The sequence below is a fragment of the Pelecanus crispus genome, chromosome 3, assembly GCF_030463565.1.
Source record: "Pelecanus crispus isolate bPelCri1 chromosome 3, bPelCri1.pri, whole genome shotgun sequence".
NCBI lineage: Eukaryota > Metazoa > Chordata > Aves > Pelecaniformes > Pelecanidae > Pelecanus > Pelecanus crispus.
Window position 1 is genome coordinate 25,608,916 of NC_134645.1, and position 16,548 is coordinate 25,625,463.

At 48.9% G+C, this 16,548-nt stretch overlaps 1 protein-coding gene across 1 annotated transcript in view; it reads right to left on the bottom strand.

Annotated features, from left to right (window-relative positions):
- Window positions 1-10,362: 10,362 nt before the first annotated feature.
- TTBK1 (tau tubulin kinase 1) overlaps window positions 10,363-16,548 on the bottom strand; it is a 98,983-nt gene continuing 92,797 nt past the window's right edge. The window contains exons 14-15 of the mRNA XM_075707963.1: window positions 13,195-14,795; window positions 10,363-10,789 (exon numbers count right to left, since the gene is read on the bottom strand). Coding sequence (XP_075564078.1) covers window positions 10,363-10,789; window positions 13,195-14,795 — 2,028 coding nt within the window. The remainder of the gene's footprint in view (window positions 10,790-13,194; window positions 14,796-16,548) is intronic.

Consider the following 16,548-nt stretch of genomic DNA (forward strand, 5'->3'; position numbering starts at 1 on the left):
CACCACCAGAGATCAGCGAGCAGATACCAGCCATGCTCCTGGATCCAAGAGGAGACCTAAAGAGACATTTTTCATAGAACTTGGGTGTACTGTAGGTAGTTGGCTGCAAGCCAGGGAGCCCTTTGAAAACACTGGTGAGAGTGAGCATGAAAAGAAAGACCTCACCACACAGTGAGCTGGACAGAAAGCTATTTATAAACCCTTTAACTGTAACGCTTCCTTATCTAGCAGCTCTCAGTTTCCTCCTTTAGTTTCTTTTCAAGGTCCAGTGATGTTGTTCTAGAGGTGCAAAGTCCTTTTCATGTTGGCAAGCTCACCTGAGGGAAAAGGCACCAAGAGATCCACATCAAAGCACTCAAGTCCTCTGCGTCTAGGGAGCTCTTCCTGGGGTGATTTCTCTCTTCCCTCCAAATATGAACTCCTGATAGTTTTTGTTCCCCTACTAAAAGTGATTCCATGTCCATGTTCTTCAGCTCTAAATCCCATCAAACTAACCAATACAGTGAGTTCTCAGAATTAAAACCTGTCTTTTGACATGTAGTCTGAAATGTAAAACACTCAGGACAGAATCACTACAACTGGTCTAACTCTAGGATGTGAAATAGCAAATTATCACCTCCATGCTATCACAGCTACTAGCTGTTACATCCAGGAATATTTGGGTCCTACCTTACCAGCAGGATTTGTGAAAGCCTCCCAAGCATTCACCTTTCTTACTACTACTTCCTCTTCCCAAATCCTTGGATAATGGCCACATGGTCATTATTTGGACATTGCCAGGATGTGTCCTCTCCCGTACTGTCTGTCATTCCTTGATTTCCATCCCTCTAAAACTCTGGCCCGGTTAGCTGTAAATGCATGTCCTTTGGTAAGATAAGAAAGGGAACTTTACACAGCTGAGCAGAGAAATCCAGTCCATGAAGCTATATGCGAAATATGCTAGTGTGGATCACATTAACAGGGTGACATGCATAGAAATACGGGAATAGCTACACACAAGGTGATCTGAATCTGACACAAGATGGCTCAATGGAAACTCGGAAGATGGTTGTAGCTTCAAGCTAGGTTCATGTCCCATTCCATGGGACAGGCTGCCTTTGTATTTACTGGTGTCTTAGCTCCCACTTTTGCTAGCTCAACTCAAAACTTTCAGGCCAGGGTTCAGGCTTCTGGGAGGTAAGAACCAGATTTGATGCCAAACCCTGGTTTGAGTTTAACAAGAGTATCTCTAGGTTGTGGGAAAGACTGTTGTGAGAGAGTCCATGAGCTAAAGCAATGCCAGAGAGGAAAACTAAAAACACAAGCAAAAGTAAAATTGTTGAGGTGGTGACACGGAGCAGCACAAGAACTCACAGACAAAACCCTCAAAAAAAAGCAGCAGAGAAACTGAGATGGCAACGGAGCAACAGGAGAATGAGCCTGTTTCAGGGAGCCACGGAAGCCGACACCCACTTGCCAGCAGACAGGCATCTGCTGTGTGCCTGCAAGGTGGCCGTGAGTTTATGAATGTTTAGCCAAGTAACGTGTCTGAGCGCTGTACTACCTGTGTCATGCTACAAAAGACATCTGTCTGCTTGTAAACTGTGTCTAATCCCGCCTACAGAGCGCTCAGTAAAGGTGGCCAAGTGAAGGTGGTGAAGGGGTATGAACTTACCAATTGATGAAAATGATCCTTCATAGCCACCCTGTTTCTTCCTCCACAACCTAAACCTAGGTAAGAAACTCTACTATACCTGCCTGGATGTGGTCTGCACACGACAGCCACTAGGCAACTTACACGTGGTGAAACGACTGCTGTAGGAGCTGTCCGCAGCTTGAATGTCAGACAGCATTAAAAGTCAGACTGTGCCAAGTTACTGGTTTGCTTCTGCTCCACTTCCAGCATATCACTGCGGAGGTCCAACTGCAGCCCCAGCTGGCTGGTCTCAGCACAGAGCACAGACGGGGCCAGAGAAATACTGTAATGATCCCAGTGGTGCTCAAATTGAGAAGACCATATAAAGCAGAAGAGCAAGAGTCCAGTCGTGTAAAACACCGGCCCTGGCCAGCTCTGGATTTCAGTGAAGGTCCCCCAGGCAGGTCCCAGATGGACTGCATGGACCAGCCAGGTGTGGGTCCTGCAAACAACGGCACAACCGTTACTTTAGCTGTGGCATCTAGGCTCCTACCTAAAAGCATCATTTTTTTTGTTAAAAAAGCAGGCTTTGCTCTCTGACAGATGCTTTTTTGGAAGTGGAAAGCTGAGCCTGCTGCCTGCAGTGTGGTTGTGAACAAGATTTATGGTGAAGGAACATGTCTATGGTGCAGAAATGCTTGCAGGAATACCAACAGCCCTGCTCTGGTGCATTCTTCCAAGCTGTTCCTCTGACCTCGCCTGCTTGCATGAATCAGACAGCTCTGAGCTTTTGCATACGTGTTTACATGCACAAGGCAGGAGCTGCACCGTTGATGCTCATATTGAAACAAGGGAACACTCCTGGCCCTTCCCAGCATGTTTTGGGGTTGGTCACAGTCAACTGAGTTGTCATGATGTAGGAAAAAATAATGTACCTTGTGGGGAGATTTTATAGCAACCTGGGGCACAGCTCTGCAGGAGGTTTCAGAGAAGGAAAGGGGGCCACTGCTGCCACACAGCTGGAATGGAACCCAAGCGCAATCGTAGCCAAGGTGCCTTGCCAGCAATTTAGGTGGTATTTCTACTTCATGTGTGGCAACACCAATAAATGGGAGAAGACACCAATGAAAAGGTAGACAGGCTTTTAATGGCATGATCAAGAATCCCCTTTTAATAACAAATCTAATGACAACTGTGTCTGGTATGAACAAGAAATGGCATCATCATTTATTTTTTTTTAAGACGTGATCTGAAGTTATGACAAATGCCAGGTGGATCTGTACACAGACAGGGCCTCTGTGATGCATGCCAGATTTTATGGCCAAGAAATTTGCCATGCATTTGAACCGGATTGTGGTTCCTCAGTTGGAGTCGTACATTCTGTTTGCAGTGTGTAAACATTCTCCAGCTGCTTTCCTAAAGAATGCAAAGAAGATACGTAGAGATTTAGCCTTGGGACCCAGTCGCACTTCCAGGCAGGCAGTACCAAGGAACAGAAGTCCTGTCTCCAGGCCAAAAGACTTCGTCAGACTGTGCCAGAGGCGAAGGATAACAACGTCAGTGCGCCAGATACAACGTCTGAGTGTAGAGTCACATGCTATTGTGTTAAAAGGAGATATACAAAATTATCTGCGTTTCCAGCTCCAATTCCTGTCTGGAGAAGAAGCAGCCCAGGTCCCATCACACAGCAGTGTTGCTGACACTGGTTTTTACACACACTGTTACGCCTGGACTCCTTGCCTCAACCCCGACATCTTGCAGAGCTCATCACACCATCTGCAGCCAATGGTCCGAGAGCTTCTGCCTTGCACCCTGGCAGCCATTTACCCAAGTGCTGAGTAAACGTCAGCCCCTGCCTCCTCCAGCGACCCTGTGTCAGACCTCCTTGCACTCAGGGCAGAGGCAATACAAGGCAAGCCAGAGGCAGAGCAGCTACTGGCAAGCCCCATGCTGATACCAGCCCAGCAGTACCCTCGCCAAAGCAGAGATCTCACCCCAGCAGCCCTCTCTGGTTTAGGAGCTAAGAGCAGGAGGAGTCCTCACCTTGGTCCCTACCAGAAACCCACCTCTGGATGTGCTGTGGTAGCTCTCTTTCTCCTTTTAGCACAAAGGGCATCAACGCATACTTCAAACCTGCTTTCCAGACATTTGCAGCTCCAGAAATAAAATGGATAATGTTCCTCCTTATAACCCGGAGCACCAGCCTGTATGGTGCAGGGCCTGCTGCATAGGTTGGGCAGTCAAGTCTGCCTCAAGCTTTGCAGAAATCCAGGAGGGCTTCAAGCCCCCAGCCAGAGAGGGACTGACCTGCAGGGAGTACGCAGTGATGTTGAAGACAAGATTTGCTAGAGGAGGTATATTAGGAATGAGGGGACAGGAGAGTTATGGCATACAAATCATTCCCATTTCATGGGATCCTGGCTGTGCTCAGGATCAGGGCTCACCACAGCCTGCAACCAGGGCTATTCTCTGGCCTTATGAAGATACAAATCCCAACGCTCATGGAGATGCTGCCAACTTGTCTTAATGTCAGCTAGCTCTGCTGTTACTATCAGCATGGTCCCAGCCCCTCGGAGTGCAGCAACAGGCTGAGGAAGAGCAAAACAACCATTCAGGGTTCCGCAGAGGACCTCAGGAGCCCATGGGCACCCACCCAATATCAGTGGTACAGGCACGCACCACAAGAGGAAAGGGCCTGAACAGGAGCCCAAGCTCTCTCCCTCGTGCGCAGATGTCGGAGTAGCTGGCAAACAGACGGAATCAAAGGTGGTTGCAAACTCCCAAGTGATCCCTGTGTGCTTTCTGAAACCAGCCTAGCACCACTGGAGCATGGGCATGTTTCAGTTAAGCCAGAAGACATTCATTTGAAACCAAACTCATGTCCACAATGGGACTTCTACTGTTTTCACGAGGTTAATTTAACTGCAGCTGATTGATGTGTGGGGCAAGGCCTCAGATGGGCATCAGTGTCTGTGCACATGGAATAGTGGTGGGATCATGCCATGGGTCAGTAAACTATACAGAGAAGAAAGAAGTGTGCTAAGGGACCACTGAGCTGCTACTGGAGCTGGTCAGGCTATCAATAGATACTTAGCCATCTTCTTACAGAGGATCTACACTGAGAAAATATCTCTGTGTTGGAAAGGAGAAACATCAAAGATTTTCTTGCCCTGACACAACTTGCTTTGGATCGAAGCATTTCACGAGCAAACAAACCATGCTTGTGTTAGTCAAGGGCAGCCATGTGAGCAAGGACTCTCCAGACCCTGATCCATGCCACACAAAGATGTGTGGCAGTCCTCCAGTTATTACAACTCTGACGGCAAGCGTGACAGCTGCCAACCATCCAAGCTGGGGTGTTTTGCCCCTGGTTCATGCTCGGGTGAGTGGAGCCTCACAGCTCACATGCGCTTTGGTACAGTGGTACCCTGTTCCTCCATCCACATCCACCGCGCCCAGCAGTCAGTCCTCCACACATCAGAAGTCACACAGCATCAGGGCACTTCTTTGAAGGTAGCAGGATCCTTTTCAACCTTTAGCCACTACATATAATGGGCACTACTTATATTATATGTTTATAACAATATATATATATTATAATATTCTTTACTTAGAAAGGGAAAGCAAAGTCTCCTGCCTCTCACTGATTCCAAGCACAACTGACTCTCAGAGAGGTCTGCTACAGAAACACCTTTTGCACCAAGACAAGCAGAAGTGTTTGCGCTACCAACCAGACAAATCAGTTAAGCAGCCCCATCCATGTGTTCAAGCCCCTCCACGGCATTAGGCTGACAGGTGCCATCAGTCCTTTTGTTCCCTCTGCTCACATAACCTGTCATCACACTGGCTTAGTGATGAGAACTGTCTTTCAGATTCACCACTTGGCGCATTCCCCCCGTATCCCCGTTTCTTTGCAAATGTCTCCTGGCCAGACAGCAGCCATTGACTCATTTTTACCAGCCAGCATGCCATCTTCTCAGCTGGTAGACAAGAAAGCAGGCAGGACCTTCACAGACCACAGCAGAGCAAAGACTCTCAGCACAGTTTGCTTTATCTCATGATACCACACAGTCCCAAAGACACTTACACTGCCAACACACACAGGACCCCACAACGCTCCCCTGAACAAGTCCTGTCCATTCCTACCACCCATCCACATGCACGCACAGATGCAGGCACGGTGGCAGCCTGTCCCAGGAGTCCCCTCAAAACACACATGGGCACAAACATCTGCAGCTGGCCAGGACAGACCCCACAGCGAAGACACTGATGGGGAACCGCATAGTGTCAGGCTGTTCCCAGAAATTCCTGCAAACATGGGAAAGTGCTGGGAAGCCTGCTTCTTCTCCCTTGACCCCAAACAATTTTCTGTATTCTTCCTAGCCATTTCCTCTGCTCTGGTCAGCTTGATCTTCTCTTCCATCTTCTCTTCTTTGCAGTGAAGCAAGGACGCAGCCACACACCAGTAGCAGTGTTTGAGCAGCCCTGTGTGTCCTCGAGACTTGACAGAGCTTGCACACCATGTTTCATGGCAGAGAACAGCAAGGTCTTGCCTCTCCTGCCTTTCTGGGATGTGACAGCCCACCATGTCCTGTGATGCCTGACTGGACCATCTGGCATCCCTCAACGACCTAGCTTCTCCCTAACATCACAAGCCTCATCCCCTCCTGCCCCCAAACATGATCTCCCGTGTTTGCTCCAACTATGGCAGGTGCCCTTCCAGCCCCTCTGCAGGGTAGAGGAAGAAGAGAGGATGAGGGGACCCAGAGGAGTTGTTCACCCTTTTGCAGGGCTGTTTTCACAGCAGCACTAGCAGAGAGCATCACTGCTGGTCACCTGCCTGCCAGAAAATCCCTCCAGGGAGACACGCAAGAGGAATGGGAACTTCTGCAACCAGGGTGTACTGAGCACCCCAGTGACAGGAGCACCCTGGGGTCACACTCACCATTGAGCAATTGAAGGGTGGAATCTTGAAAATCAGAGCCAGGGAGGGGATCCAGAGCAGCATCCGCATGGCAGGGGCTTTCCCGAATCCCTCTGCTGACACCTGAAAGAGGGATCAAGACATCACCTCCTGCAGCACGTGGGCTGCTAACGAGGGGCTTATGAGCATGCCTGGGCCAGGCAGCGCCCTGTGACCGGCTCTGCCAGCAAAATGCGGCTCTAAGGACCACCTTGCGTTAGCAAATTCTTGATATCCACTTGACTGGAAGACCCCAGCACTGAAGCTCCTGTAAAAATAACTTCAGCAAAAGCATGAAAGAGGCAATGTGACATCCAGCCAAGATCACAGTATAGCTTGCCACTGGGAAGGGGAGCAGGTCCAGAGACCCAAACCTGTGGGATACATGGGGACAGTCAGGCCTTGCAGGAACAACCCTTAGAAATCTTTCAGTGACAGTGCCCGGCAGCTCCTGAGCAGGCTCTCTGGGGAGAAAGCATCGCTGCAGTCAGCCAACTTTTGGTGCCATCGCACCTGACGTTGCAGCCCGCTCTCATCCAAAATGACCGGGGGAGCACCATGTCATTGATGCACTCCCCTGCTCCCCTCCGTGCCAGGGACAGCTGGGAAGCAGGGCTGTGCTGGGGCAGGGAGGCTGGTAGCACAACCACAGGGAGAGACAACTCATGCCAGTCCCAGATCTCTGTGGACCCAGCTGCACCCTCAGCCCAGCCCTGTCAAACAACACTGGGAATGGCTGTTATCTTCTGTGCTGGAAATCTTTCACCGGCTTTCTGAAACCTGCGGGACCTGTCTGGTGGCTCTCCAATATGTGACAGCTTTGGAATGTGTCTGGCAGGAGCAGGAATCTACTGCACCACAAAGAGAGATGATACTTTGGTGTCACCAGCATCCTGCCTGCTACTTGTGGTTGGGTCATGGTAGGAAGACCTCTTAGAAGACAACTAGATTTCTCAGAAAACCTTTTAATAAGAAAATGTCCGCACATTCCTGGGAAAGATTTTACTGGACAGTTGCTTCACAACTAAAAGCCTGCTTGATTTCTTCATCTGCCATTCTCAGCTACTCTGTCTTCCCTGCTTTCGTGTGCCAGATGGAAGATCTCTGCCCCGGAGCTTCCTTCCTGACACAGGTATAGCTGGGCCATGGAAAACTCCCCTTTAAACTTTCTCTTGAACAAATACATTGCGCTTTGTTGGCCACCCATGATAAAGCAGATTTGCTAACCCTGTTAATAGTCCTGTAGCCCTCCTTCCAAGCTCTTTCAATGTCATTTTTGGCATGAGCATCTAAGACCTGGATGGAGCATCTGGTAAAGGCTTCATGACAAAGTCTTACCATCTGAGCACTCTAAAATGAATAGTACCCCAACAAATTAACAGGAGTGCCATTACGGTTTATACTTCCGGAAAGAATCTGTTTGGGTTTATTCTGTTTTCTAGTTTCTAAACATACAGGGCATATTTAGGTTGTAGTTTGACCCACACTTCAAACTCACATGAAGTTACAGTGCTACCAGAAGTAGTTGCACTCTCTGTCCTCTCCTTCCCCTACTTCTGTTGTGTGACCTAATGCTGAGCCAGACTGATGAACTGAAACAGATGAAAACCAAACCAGCAAACCAGAGCGCTTGGTGTCTTGCTGGATCAGCATTTCCAGCCACTTCACCAAATAGCTGCCCCGGTGTAAGGGGGGTGGGACAGTGTAACGAAGCAGCTGGAACTTGGAGGGACCACTGCTTTTGGTGGCAACATCAGCTCAGTCCATCAAACCAAACCTGACCTTGGATTTCCCAATGCTTCTCTGCAAAGATGAGGGCATGTTTTTAGACTAGAAGCTGTGCTTCTTACTCTACCAGGGTGAACAATGTCAATGGAAAACACCAAACACTTTGAGCTAGATGAAATAAATTCTTAGCATTGGCAACATTGAGACTGTCATATAAAGAGGTAATTCCTGTCACCTATTTCTAGATGTTTCCCTGTTTGGATGTCCAAGGAATACCCTGTGCTCCCAGCCACACCATCACAGCTCTCATGTTCCTTCCCAGAACAGTTCCTGTAGATGTGAACAACTTCAGGATTCCTCGGACTCGACAGCCATCAGTGTGACTGTTTGTATCTATGTTCAGATTAATCAAGGTTATTACTGTCCAGATTCCTCTATCAAGCTTTGTTGTCTGCAAATAGTAAATATGTGCAGCTAGTTGCAGCTGCAGGAATGGGTGTACAGAGCAGCTGTATTTTTGTTCTGCCTCATGCAAAGCCTCTTTTAGGCATGACAATAGTGTGAAACCCAAAGTATTTGGGTCTGGAGTGTTTCCCCCTGTGAGGCGCGGGGAAAAATTTGTGACTACTTCAAGATCTCATCAAGTTCAGACAGGTATCAGTCCTCCTGGCTTTCATTTTCAAACCTTCCTAATTAGTCTGGGGGCTAAAAAGTTGGTTGATTTAGTTCTAGCTGAGTGCTAAGCTTCTGCTCTGATAATATTACTTGAAGAGCACAGCCCTTGCTATTATGTTCACATTGTTAGTTCTCACGCAATGTGTGGAAGAGCTGAGCACCGAGAAAGACGTAAGCCCAACCTCTGCAACTCAACCCACTGTACTCTCAGATAGAAATGCGCAAGGTACCCACGGCGTGCCCGCAAACCTCTCCCTCGCAAAGCAGCAGCTTTTGAGTATACTACAGGATAATAATTTCCCACCCTGCTGTGTAGGGGAACTTTCAACCACAGTGCCAAAATTCACAAACACCAAGAGCATGACAATAAAGCACAAGGAATTTAGGTGCAAGGGGCACCCAAGCTAAAGGCATCCAGTGACTATTCACATCTTCAGGATGGAGCTGTGTTTGGTGGACTACGGGTCTGTGGCACCAACCACACTCAGGTCAAGAGGAACCACCCATGTTGGGAGATGTGGTCTCCACAGATCACAGTTTGGTATTTGAGACAGAAGCGGCTGCAGCGTGCTCCCTTCTACATCAATTAGCAAGCGCTCTCGATTTCCCAGCAAGCTGCCAATACATCCCTACTTCTATCTAAATACCCACCACACAGGCATCGGCTGAAACAGCAGCAGCGTCGCTGAGCAGCAATGCCAGATGGCCTCCTCTGCGGGACATACTGGAGCAGGTAGGAGCATCCAGCAAGACCTGCCTGTCTCCCATTCCCACCTGCAGAGGCATCTCTGGAAAGAAGAGCCCCCTCCACCCTGCCCCTGCTCTTAGCGCACAGGGATGCATCCATCCCTCTTGGCTAAGCTGGTGACAATCCCTTGCTAACATAGGTGGCAGGAGGCGAGCCAACACTCAGGTAGATGGTGGTGGCCAAGGCTGGCGTTTCCCCAGCAAGGAGAGAGGAGGGAGCTGCCTGCAGGACAGGAGCCTTCCTCTCCAGCAGGCCTTGCTCTCATCACCTCTGCTCCCCTTCCCAAAGCCAGGGTCGGTGTTGGCAACTGGTATTGCTAACAGAGAGAGGGGAATGCCTGGGGAGGGAGGAGGGTCAGGCACTAGGCAGGCTGCCTGGGTCACTGCTTGGTGCTGTGCGTTAGCAAGCGTGAGCTGCGGGCTGGATGTCTCCCTTGAAGAAGGCTCCGTGGCTCAGAGGCTCTCAGGCCCGTGGGAGCTGATTGTGACGGTGTGGGGTGAGAGTGAGTGAAGCATTGAAGTACAGCTACTGCTATACACTCGTGGGTCCAGCATGGAAGGCTGTGCTGCAGCATCTCAAGTGTATACTATATGCAGAAGTTACCCAGTCTGTTGGGCTGGCAAAAGAAGATCATTATCTGGCAGCTGCCTTACTTTCCAGGGACACCTGCTTTCCTTTGGTTGCTGGACCCTGAGTCTGGGTTTTTCCTCTTTGTCGTTTTTTGGCCACACCAGGAGAGGGCAGGGAATCTCCTGTCGGACCCAGGGCCTGAGCTGGGGGCTGAGGTCGGGGGGAAGGAGGAACTCGCTGAAGAGCAGTCCCTGGCTTATGCTGTCGGCAGGGAGAAGGACTTTCCTTCCGAGGCGGCAGCTGACTTCTGGGGGAAGCACTGGGGTTTCTTGAAGGAAGGACAGGGCTCCGAGGGGATGCACAGCTGGACCTTCGTGAGCTGCTCCGTGGAGGAAGAGAAGTGGAGCTTGGCGAAGGAGGAAGCCGACTTTGTATCTGCGTTGTTCGGCACTCGTTTGGGACATTTCCAGCTGGTCTCTGTGCCTGAAGCCTGCAGGGGAAGAGAAGAGGGAGGATGAAGAGGAATTTCTGCAAGGGGCTCCGGGCTCCTGACAGGTTTGATGAATGTTGCTGGGCAATTACAAGGAGTATCTAGCACCAGGATGACAGGAGCTATGCTGTGAACAAGATGGGGCACTGGTTTGAACACCATCCTGTAACCCTTGATGCTGTTAACTAGTAAGCGTTTGCCGTGATCCTCCAGCACCCTCTGGGACAACGTGCAGGCACGATTTGGCCAATAGCACATATCTGGGATTCTTCTTAACATGCAGCATGGATGCAGCAACCTCTTTCAAGGCAGGAGATACAATCTGGGAACATGGGCATGAGCTGGATTGCACCAGTTGGCCTCTGATGGTAACTGGTAACTGGAAGATAAACCAACCCACAGGGATCCCCTCCTTTCACCCTATGTCTCTGTAAGAGCAGAATTTGCTGGACCTGTGGCAGAGCCACAGCAGCAGCTCTGCTCCTGGGCTAGACCTCCAGCCCCAAGGCCATGCAGAGAAGCCAAACGTTGGTGAATTCAGAAGGTCCACCTCCACTTACATGTCTGCGCTTATTTGATAGAGAGCCAGGTACCTCCAAAAAAATCAAGGTACAGGGATGTGTAGGGAATTCAGACCATGTGGAGGTGGCCCATGCTGTTCTAGCTCACTGCCAAAGCCCATGCATGTACACCTCCCTCTCTCCAGCTCTTTGCATGCTGGCCATCTGAGGCAATCACAACTGGCAACGTTGCAGCCCACCCCCCCTCTGTTTTTCTGGGTTTTTTTCTCTCCTCTTCGGCCGCATCTCAGGAATTCCAGGCTGCAGCTTTTGTGTAGCGAGTTGGTTAGTTAAGCGCCCCTTAATTGTACCAGAAACTCCTACATGGCTGAAGCAGAGAGCAGCCCTGTCCTTATCAAGATCTTCATATTATGGCTAACGAGGGGAACGAGAACAAACAGCTACCCGAGACAGCCTTGAAACAGAGTGGTATCATTGTTGCTGGAATTCCAACAACAAGCCGACCCAAATTGTGGCTCAGATGGAAATTTACTGGGGATTAAAGTCAATCATCTCACAATCCTATAAACAGCAGTCCTAAGTGAGGCCCTTTGAGCTCTCCTGGACTGCCGCGGGCTGCACCAGCATCTCCCTCTGATTGAAACACCTCTCAAGAGTCAGCGAAACTAGCAGACTCTGAAAGTCTGCTGCCACCAGAACTCCATTGCCGAAGATCGACAACGGAGCCTGGGCTGAAATGCTTCACTCCTCGAGGCTCTACTCTCGCCTGTTGAGAAATGCCAAGGCATTAGACGTGAGTATTTCATTAAACTCGAGGGGAATTTTTAACAGGTATACCATTTTCATATATGCATTCATATTTGTGAGTATGCATGTGTGAATCAATTTAAGTAGTTTGTAGATGTATGATGTAATTTCAAAGGGAGTTTTATACTGCTGCATTATTCTTATAGCATTACTCTCATAAACCATTGACCAAGTCTGAGACTAAGAGTGGGCCCAACCACACCTAGACTCCTCTCTGAGAAGGAGTTTAGAAAGCAAGGGGGTCTATTCTGAACCTCATGACTCAACGGGAGGGTTTCCGTATCCCCTACATACAATTTCTCCCTCTCTCTCTCTCATGTAACCCAATTTCCTTTATACACTTCTTCTATGTACTAGATATACATATATACATATATATAAAAACCTTATTCATATAAACCATTGACCAAGTCTGAGATTAAGATTAGACCTAGCTGCACCTAGGCTCCTCTCTGAGAAGGAGTTTAGAAAGCAAGGGGGTCTATTCTAAACCTCGTGACTCAACGGGAGGGTCCTCCTTATCCCCTATATACACAATCCCTTTATGAATCATTCCAACTCAGTGTGATTTAATTTTCCTTTATGTGCTTCCATGTAGTAATAGAGTGAACCTTGCCATCTTTGAATCTGTAACTAAGTCACTGTTTTGGTCAATTTTGACATAATCAGCAGGATTCACAAACCGAGATTCCTGACACCCTTGCAGCTCTAATCGCAATAGCCAGGCCTGGTCTCCCTGCAGAGTCACAGCTGTGCTGAGCACGCTGCAAAACTGAGAGTTCAACACTGGAGGGACCTGCATTTGCAGGATCAGACGAAATGAAAGAGCTCGTGGAAGGGAAGAAGGCCTCAAAACCAGGGCAAGTGAAGAGGGGCTTGGCCCTTTGGCCAGACTGAGCCAAAGAGGACAGAGGGGTAGGAATTTCACACACTGGTGAACTGAAATGACTGTAGGAAACAGGGACGGATCATGCATTCAAGACAAGTGAAAGGTAAAACAGTGGGAGGTGAGCAAAGCCCTGGCTGTGTCTCCTTAATGAGGCCAACATTTTGCATTGCTCCCCGTTTTGGTCTTACCTGTAGGCAACAGCTGCATCCTGCGGGGAGCTACACAGCACTGCCGTCGCGACGGCCATGGAGCTCTCAGACTTTGCCGCCTCTAGTGGTGTTTTCACTGGAGTGATGGGCCGAGGAATTCTGCTCTTTGTGCTTATGGGTCTCTCTTCTTTCCCCAGGATGGCAGCCTTCTTCCCTGCCTTCCTTGGGATGGAGTCATCAGAGTCGTGGGTGTCCTCCTCAGAACCGGTGGCTGACAGGGTTTCTGAGGCCCGCCGCCTCTCGTCACTGGAGGATGCTGAGGAGGAGGCCCCTGAGGCCAGCCGAAGGAGGCGGTTTTGCCTCTTCTCCATTACTAGGCGAGCCAAGTCAGGTTGCTTTGCCCTCTTATAAAGCCTGTCTTTGGCTGAGAGTGAAGTTGAAAGGTCTGAGCCAGTGTCCTCCTCGGAGAACAAAATGGGTATCCGACTTCTATACCTGGAGCCCAGAGGTCTCCTGGGTCCCTGCTGCGGTGTGTTGAGGAGGGTCTCTGCTCGCTTAAGGTGTTCTGCCACCAATGCTGACTTCTCAAGGTCGGGCTCCCTTGTAACCATCTTGCCAGGCTCTTCCAAATCCAGCGAGAGCGGCACTTTGTCGGAGGGCGCCGGCTTGTCCTCGGGAGGCTTTGCTACACCGTTGGGAAGAGCCAGCTGCTCCCCCACTGTCTCTGAGGTGGTTTCAATGGGATTAGCCGAAAGTGCGCAGCTCTCCGTCTCTGCCCCTTCTAGCCCTGAATGTATGCTTCCATTCTCTACCAGCACCAGGTTGTCCTCCAGCTCTTCTTCGATAATGACCTCCTCAAACTGGCCCGGAGGGCAGTATTCCTCATGCCTCATGAGCTGGCCGCTGGAAGACATGACATTTAAGTGGGTCTTTTCAGCAATATGAACAAATGTGCGCTCAACTTTGGTAAAGGGGGAGGAAGCTGTAGCCACTGCCATGGGAGGCTTTGGTTCAGATTTAAGGACTGAGGACAGGGTCCCTGGTTCAGATACATCCAGTTGGCTACCCATAGGCTGTGGCCGCTCGCTCTGAGGTGTCAGTGCAGCAAGAGTACCCAGATCAACTTCTGGAGCCAAGTCTGTGGTCACCGGAGACTTTTTCAGATCACCTGGTGAAAACAGCACTAGTGTTTTTGAGCCTTCCTCCAGCTCCAGGTCCCCATCAGCAGTGGACGCTCGACCCTTGGATCCCTTCTGGTCATCAGCCAGGAGTGTGGATGGTGCGCACTCCTGGCTGCGCTCTGTGCTTTTTTGACTCAGGTCACTGCTGGAACCACTGTGCATGTCAATCTCATCCCCTTCCTCCTCTGCCTCCTCCTCCTCCTCCTCATCTTCCTCCTCCTCGTCTTCTTCCTCATCTTCTTCCTCCTCCTCCTCTTTTCCATTTATTTCTAGATAAGGTTCCAGAGGTTTGCAAGGAGCAGTCAAGACAACATTTGAGAAATCAACTTTCTTTATCCTCTGGGATATCTTAGGCTTTTCCCAGTAGTCTGACAGTTCTTTTCTGAAGTCTTGATAAGGCAAACTTAAAGGCACCGCCTTGGGCAGTCCATTCATTTCAAATGACTTCAGCATATATGCCTGCAAGAAGACACATGTGACAAAAGAAAAGAGTTAGTATTCAGACATAGCATTGACACAGAAGACATCAGGATCAACAGCAGTGGGAAGCATCAGTGGAAAGCACTAGTCCATCACACTTCCAAAATATATGCCTCAGCAGTGATCACTTGATCATTTGATTCGTACAAGCCTTTCTAGAAAGGAGAGATTCACAGATACATATCAATGAAGGCAAAAAAATGTGCCGAAGGAGTTCTTTTGTTAGCAGTCTTTAACCTGGACGTAAAAGAGCTGTTTGCAAGCAATTCCTCAGGATTTTTTAATGTTTCCCAATCTTCTTCAGTACTTATATATTTATTTCAGTATTTATGTATTTACATATTTACTCCTTCCTTACCAGAACCATTCAGCAACTCTCTTTTATGCCCAGGCCACAGTGAACTCAAGGGATGCCTCTGGGCTAGATAAATTTCCTGATCACTCTCCAGTACCATCCCACATTGTCCCTGGGGCATAACCCTTGTATGACAATACAATAACCCTTGTAGCACTCCTGTGTTCCCCTGCTGTGCTATTCGTCCCTCCCTTCTGCTCCCACGTCCCTCCAGCAACTCCTAATTCTGTCTTCTACAGGCTTCTGCTTTCACTAAAATGATCAGCAAGCAAGTCATGAAAGCTGACATATAAAGTATCATTATTAGATTCTGGGGTGTCCAACTGTTAAAAGCAATGGGAGGACAAGACAGTTGGTGGAGGCAGTGTTTCTCAAGCAGCAGTCTGTGGTGGAGAGACTGCCAGTAAGGTGCCAGGAGCAGGCAAAATAATACTAACAGAAAAGCAGCAGCTTGCACACACATGCACACTCTTGACCAAACAAGGAAAAAAGGACTGAATAAATAGGAAATGCCCATCAAAGTTTGGCATAATTAACAATTGGCTGTAAATGAAAACCACAGCAGCACCACTCTGCAAAATGGATTTTAAAAAAACCATTTAGGTCACCCTTCTATTAAGAGGGCTGGAAAACGAAAGCCTCTCCATAAACTCAACCAGTCAATAATGCATCACATATTACCCTTGAAAAGTCCTAATCATGAACAGAAGGGCTCCAAACATCTGTGTTTTCAAGTGGCATTTGACAGCATCAGAGGATATTTAGGCTACATGAGTAAACAAGCACACATTTAACTATGTGGGCTACAGAGCTGCCAACAGCTAGCACATTCACCTGGCTTTGGGAACAGATCTTTTTGTCTCGGGGTGGGGGGGGGAAGGCCCTCAATAGCTTTTCAGTCCAATGACACAATTTCAAATTGTGCTGAAAATCTGCATGTCATTCTGTGCAGAGCAACCGCCCTATTAGTATGCCTGAAAAATGTAAGATCTTTATGCTCATGTATAACAGGGACATTTCAAATAGATCGGTGGGCAGCATCAAGCTGTTATGCATGGTGATAAGCTGTTACCCATTTACTATTTCTTTTTACATCTTATAAATTAAAACACAGGCTAGTTTTGGCAATGCCTCTGGAGTCCAAAGCTGCTTCTCTTCTTTCATTAAAGCTGAAGCCTGGCCCTGAAGACGGCCCTGTATTAGCCTGATTTGGGCTTTCACCGACGCACTCTACCTTTTTGTATCAGGATGACAGATACGGAACTTGGACTGGTTAGAAGGACTTACCACCCTTTGCACAGGAAATGACCCACCTGGCTTCCTCCCTCAGGCATTTCTTGGAAATCAGTCCATTCAGCAGCCTAAGATTGGATTCTG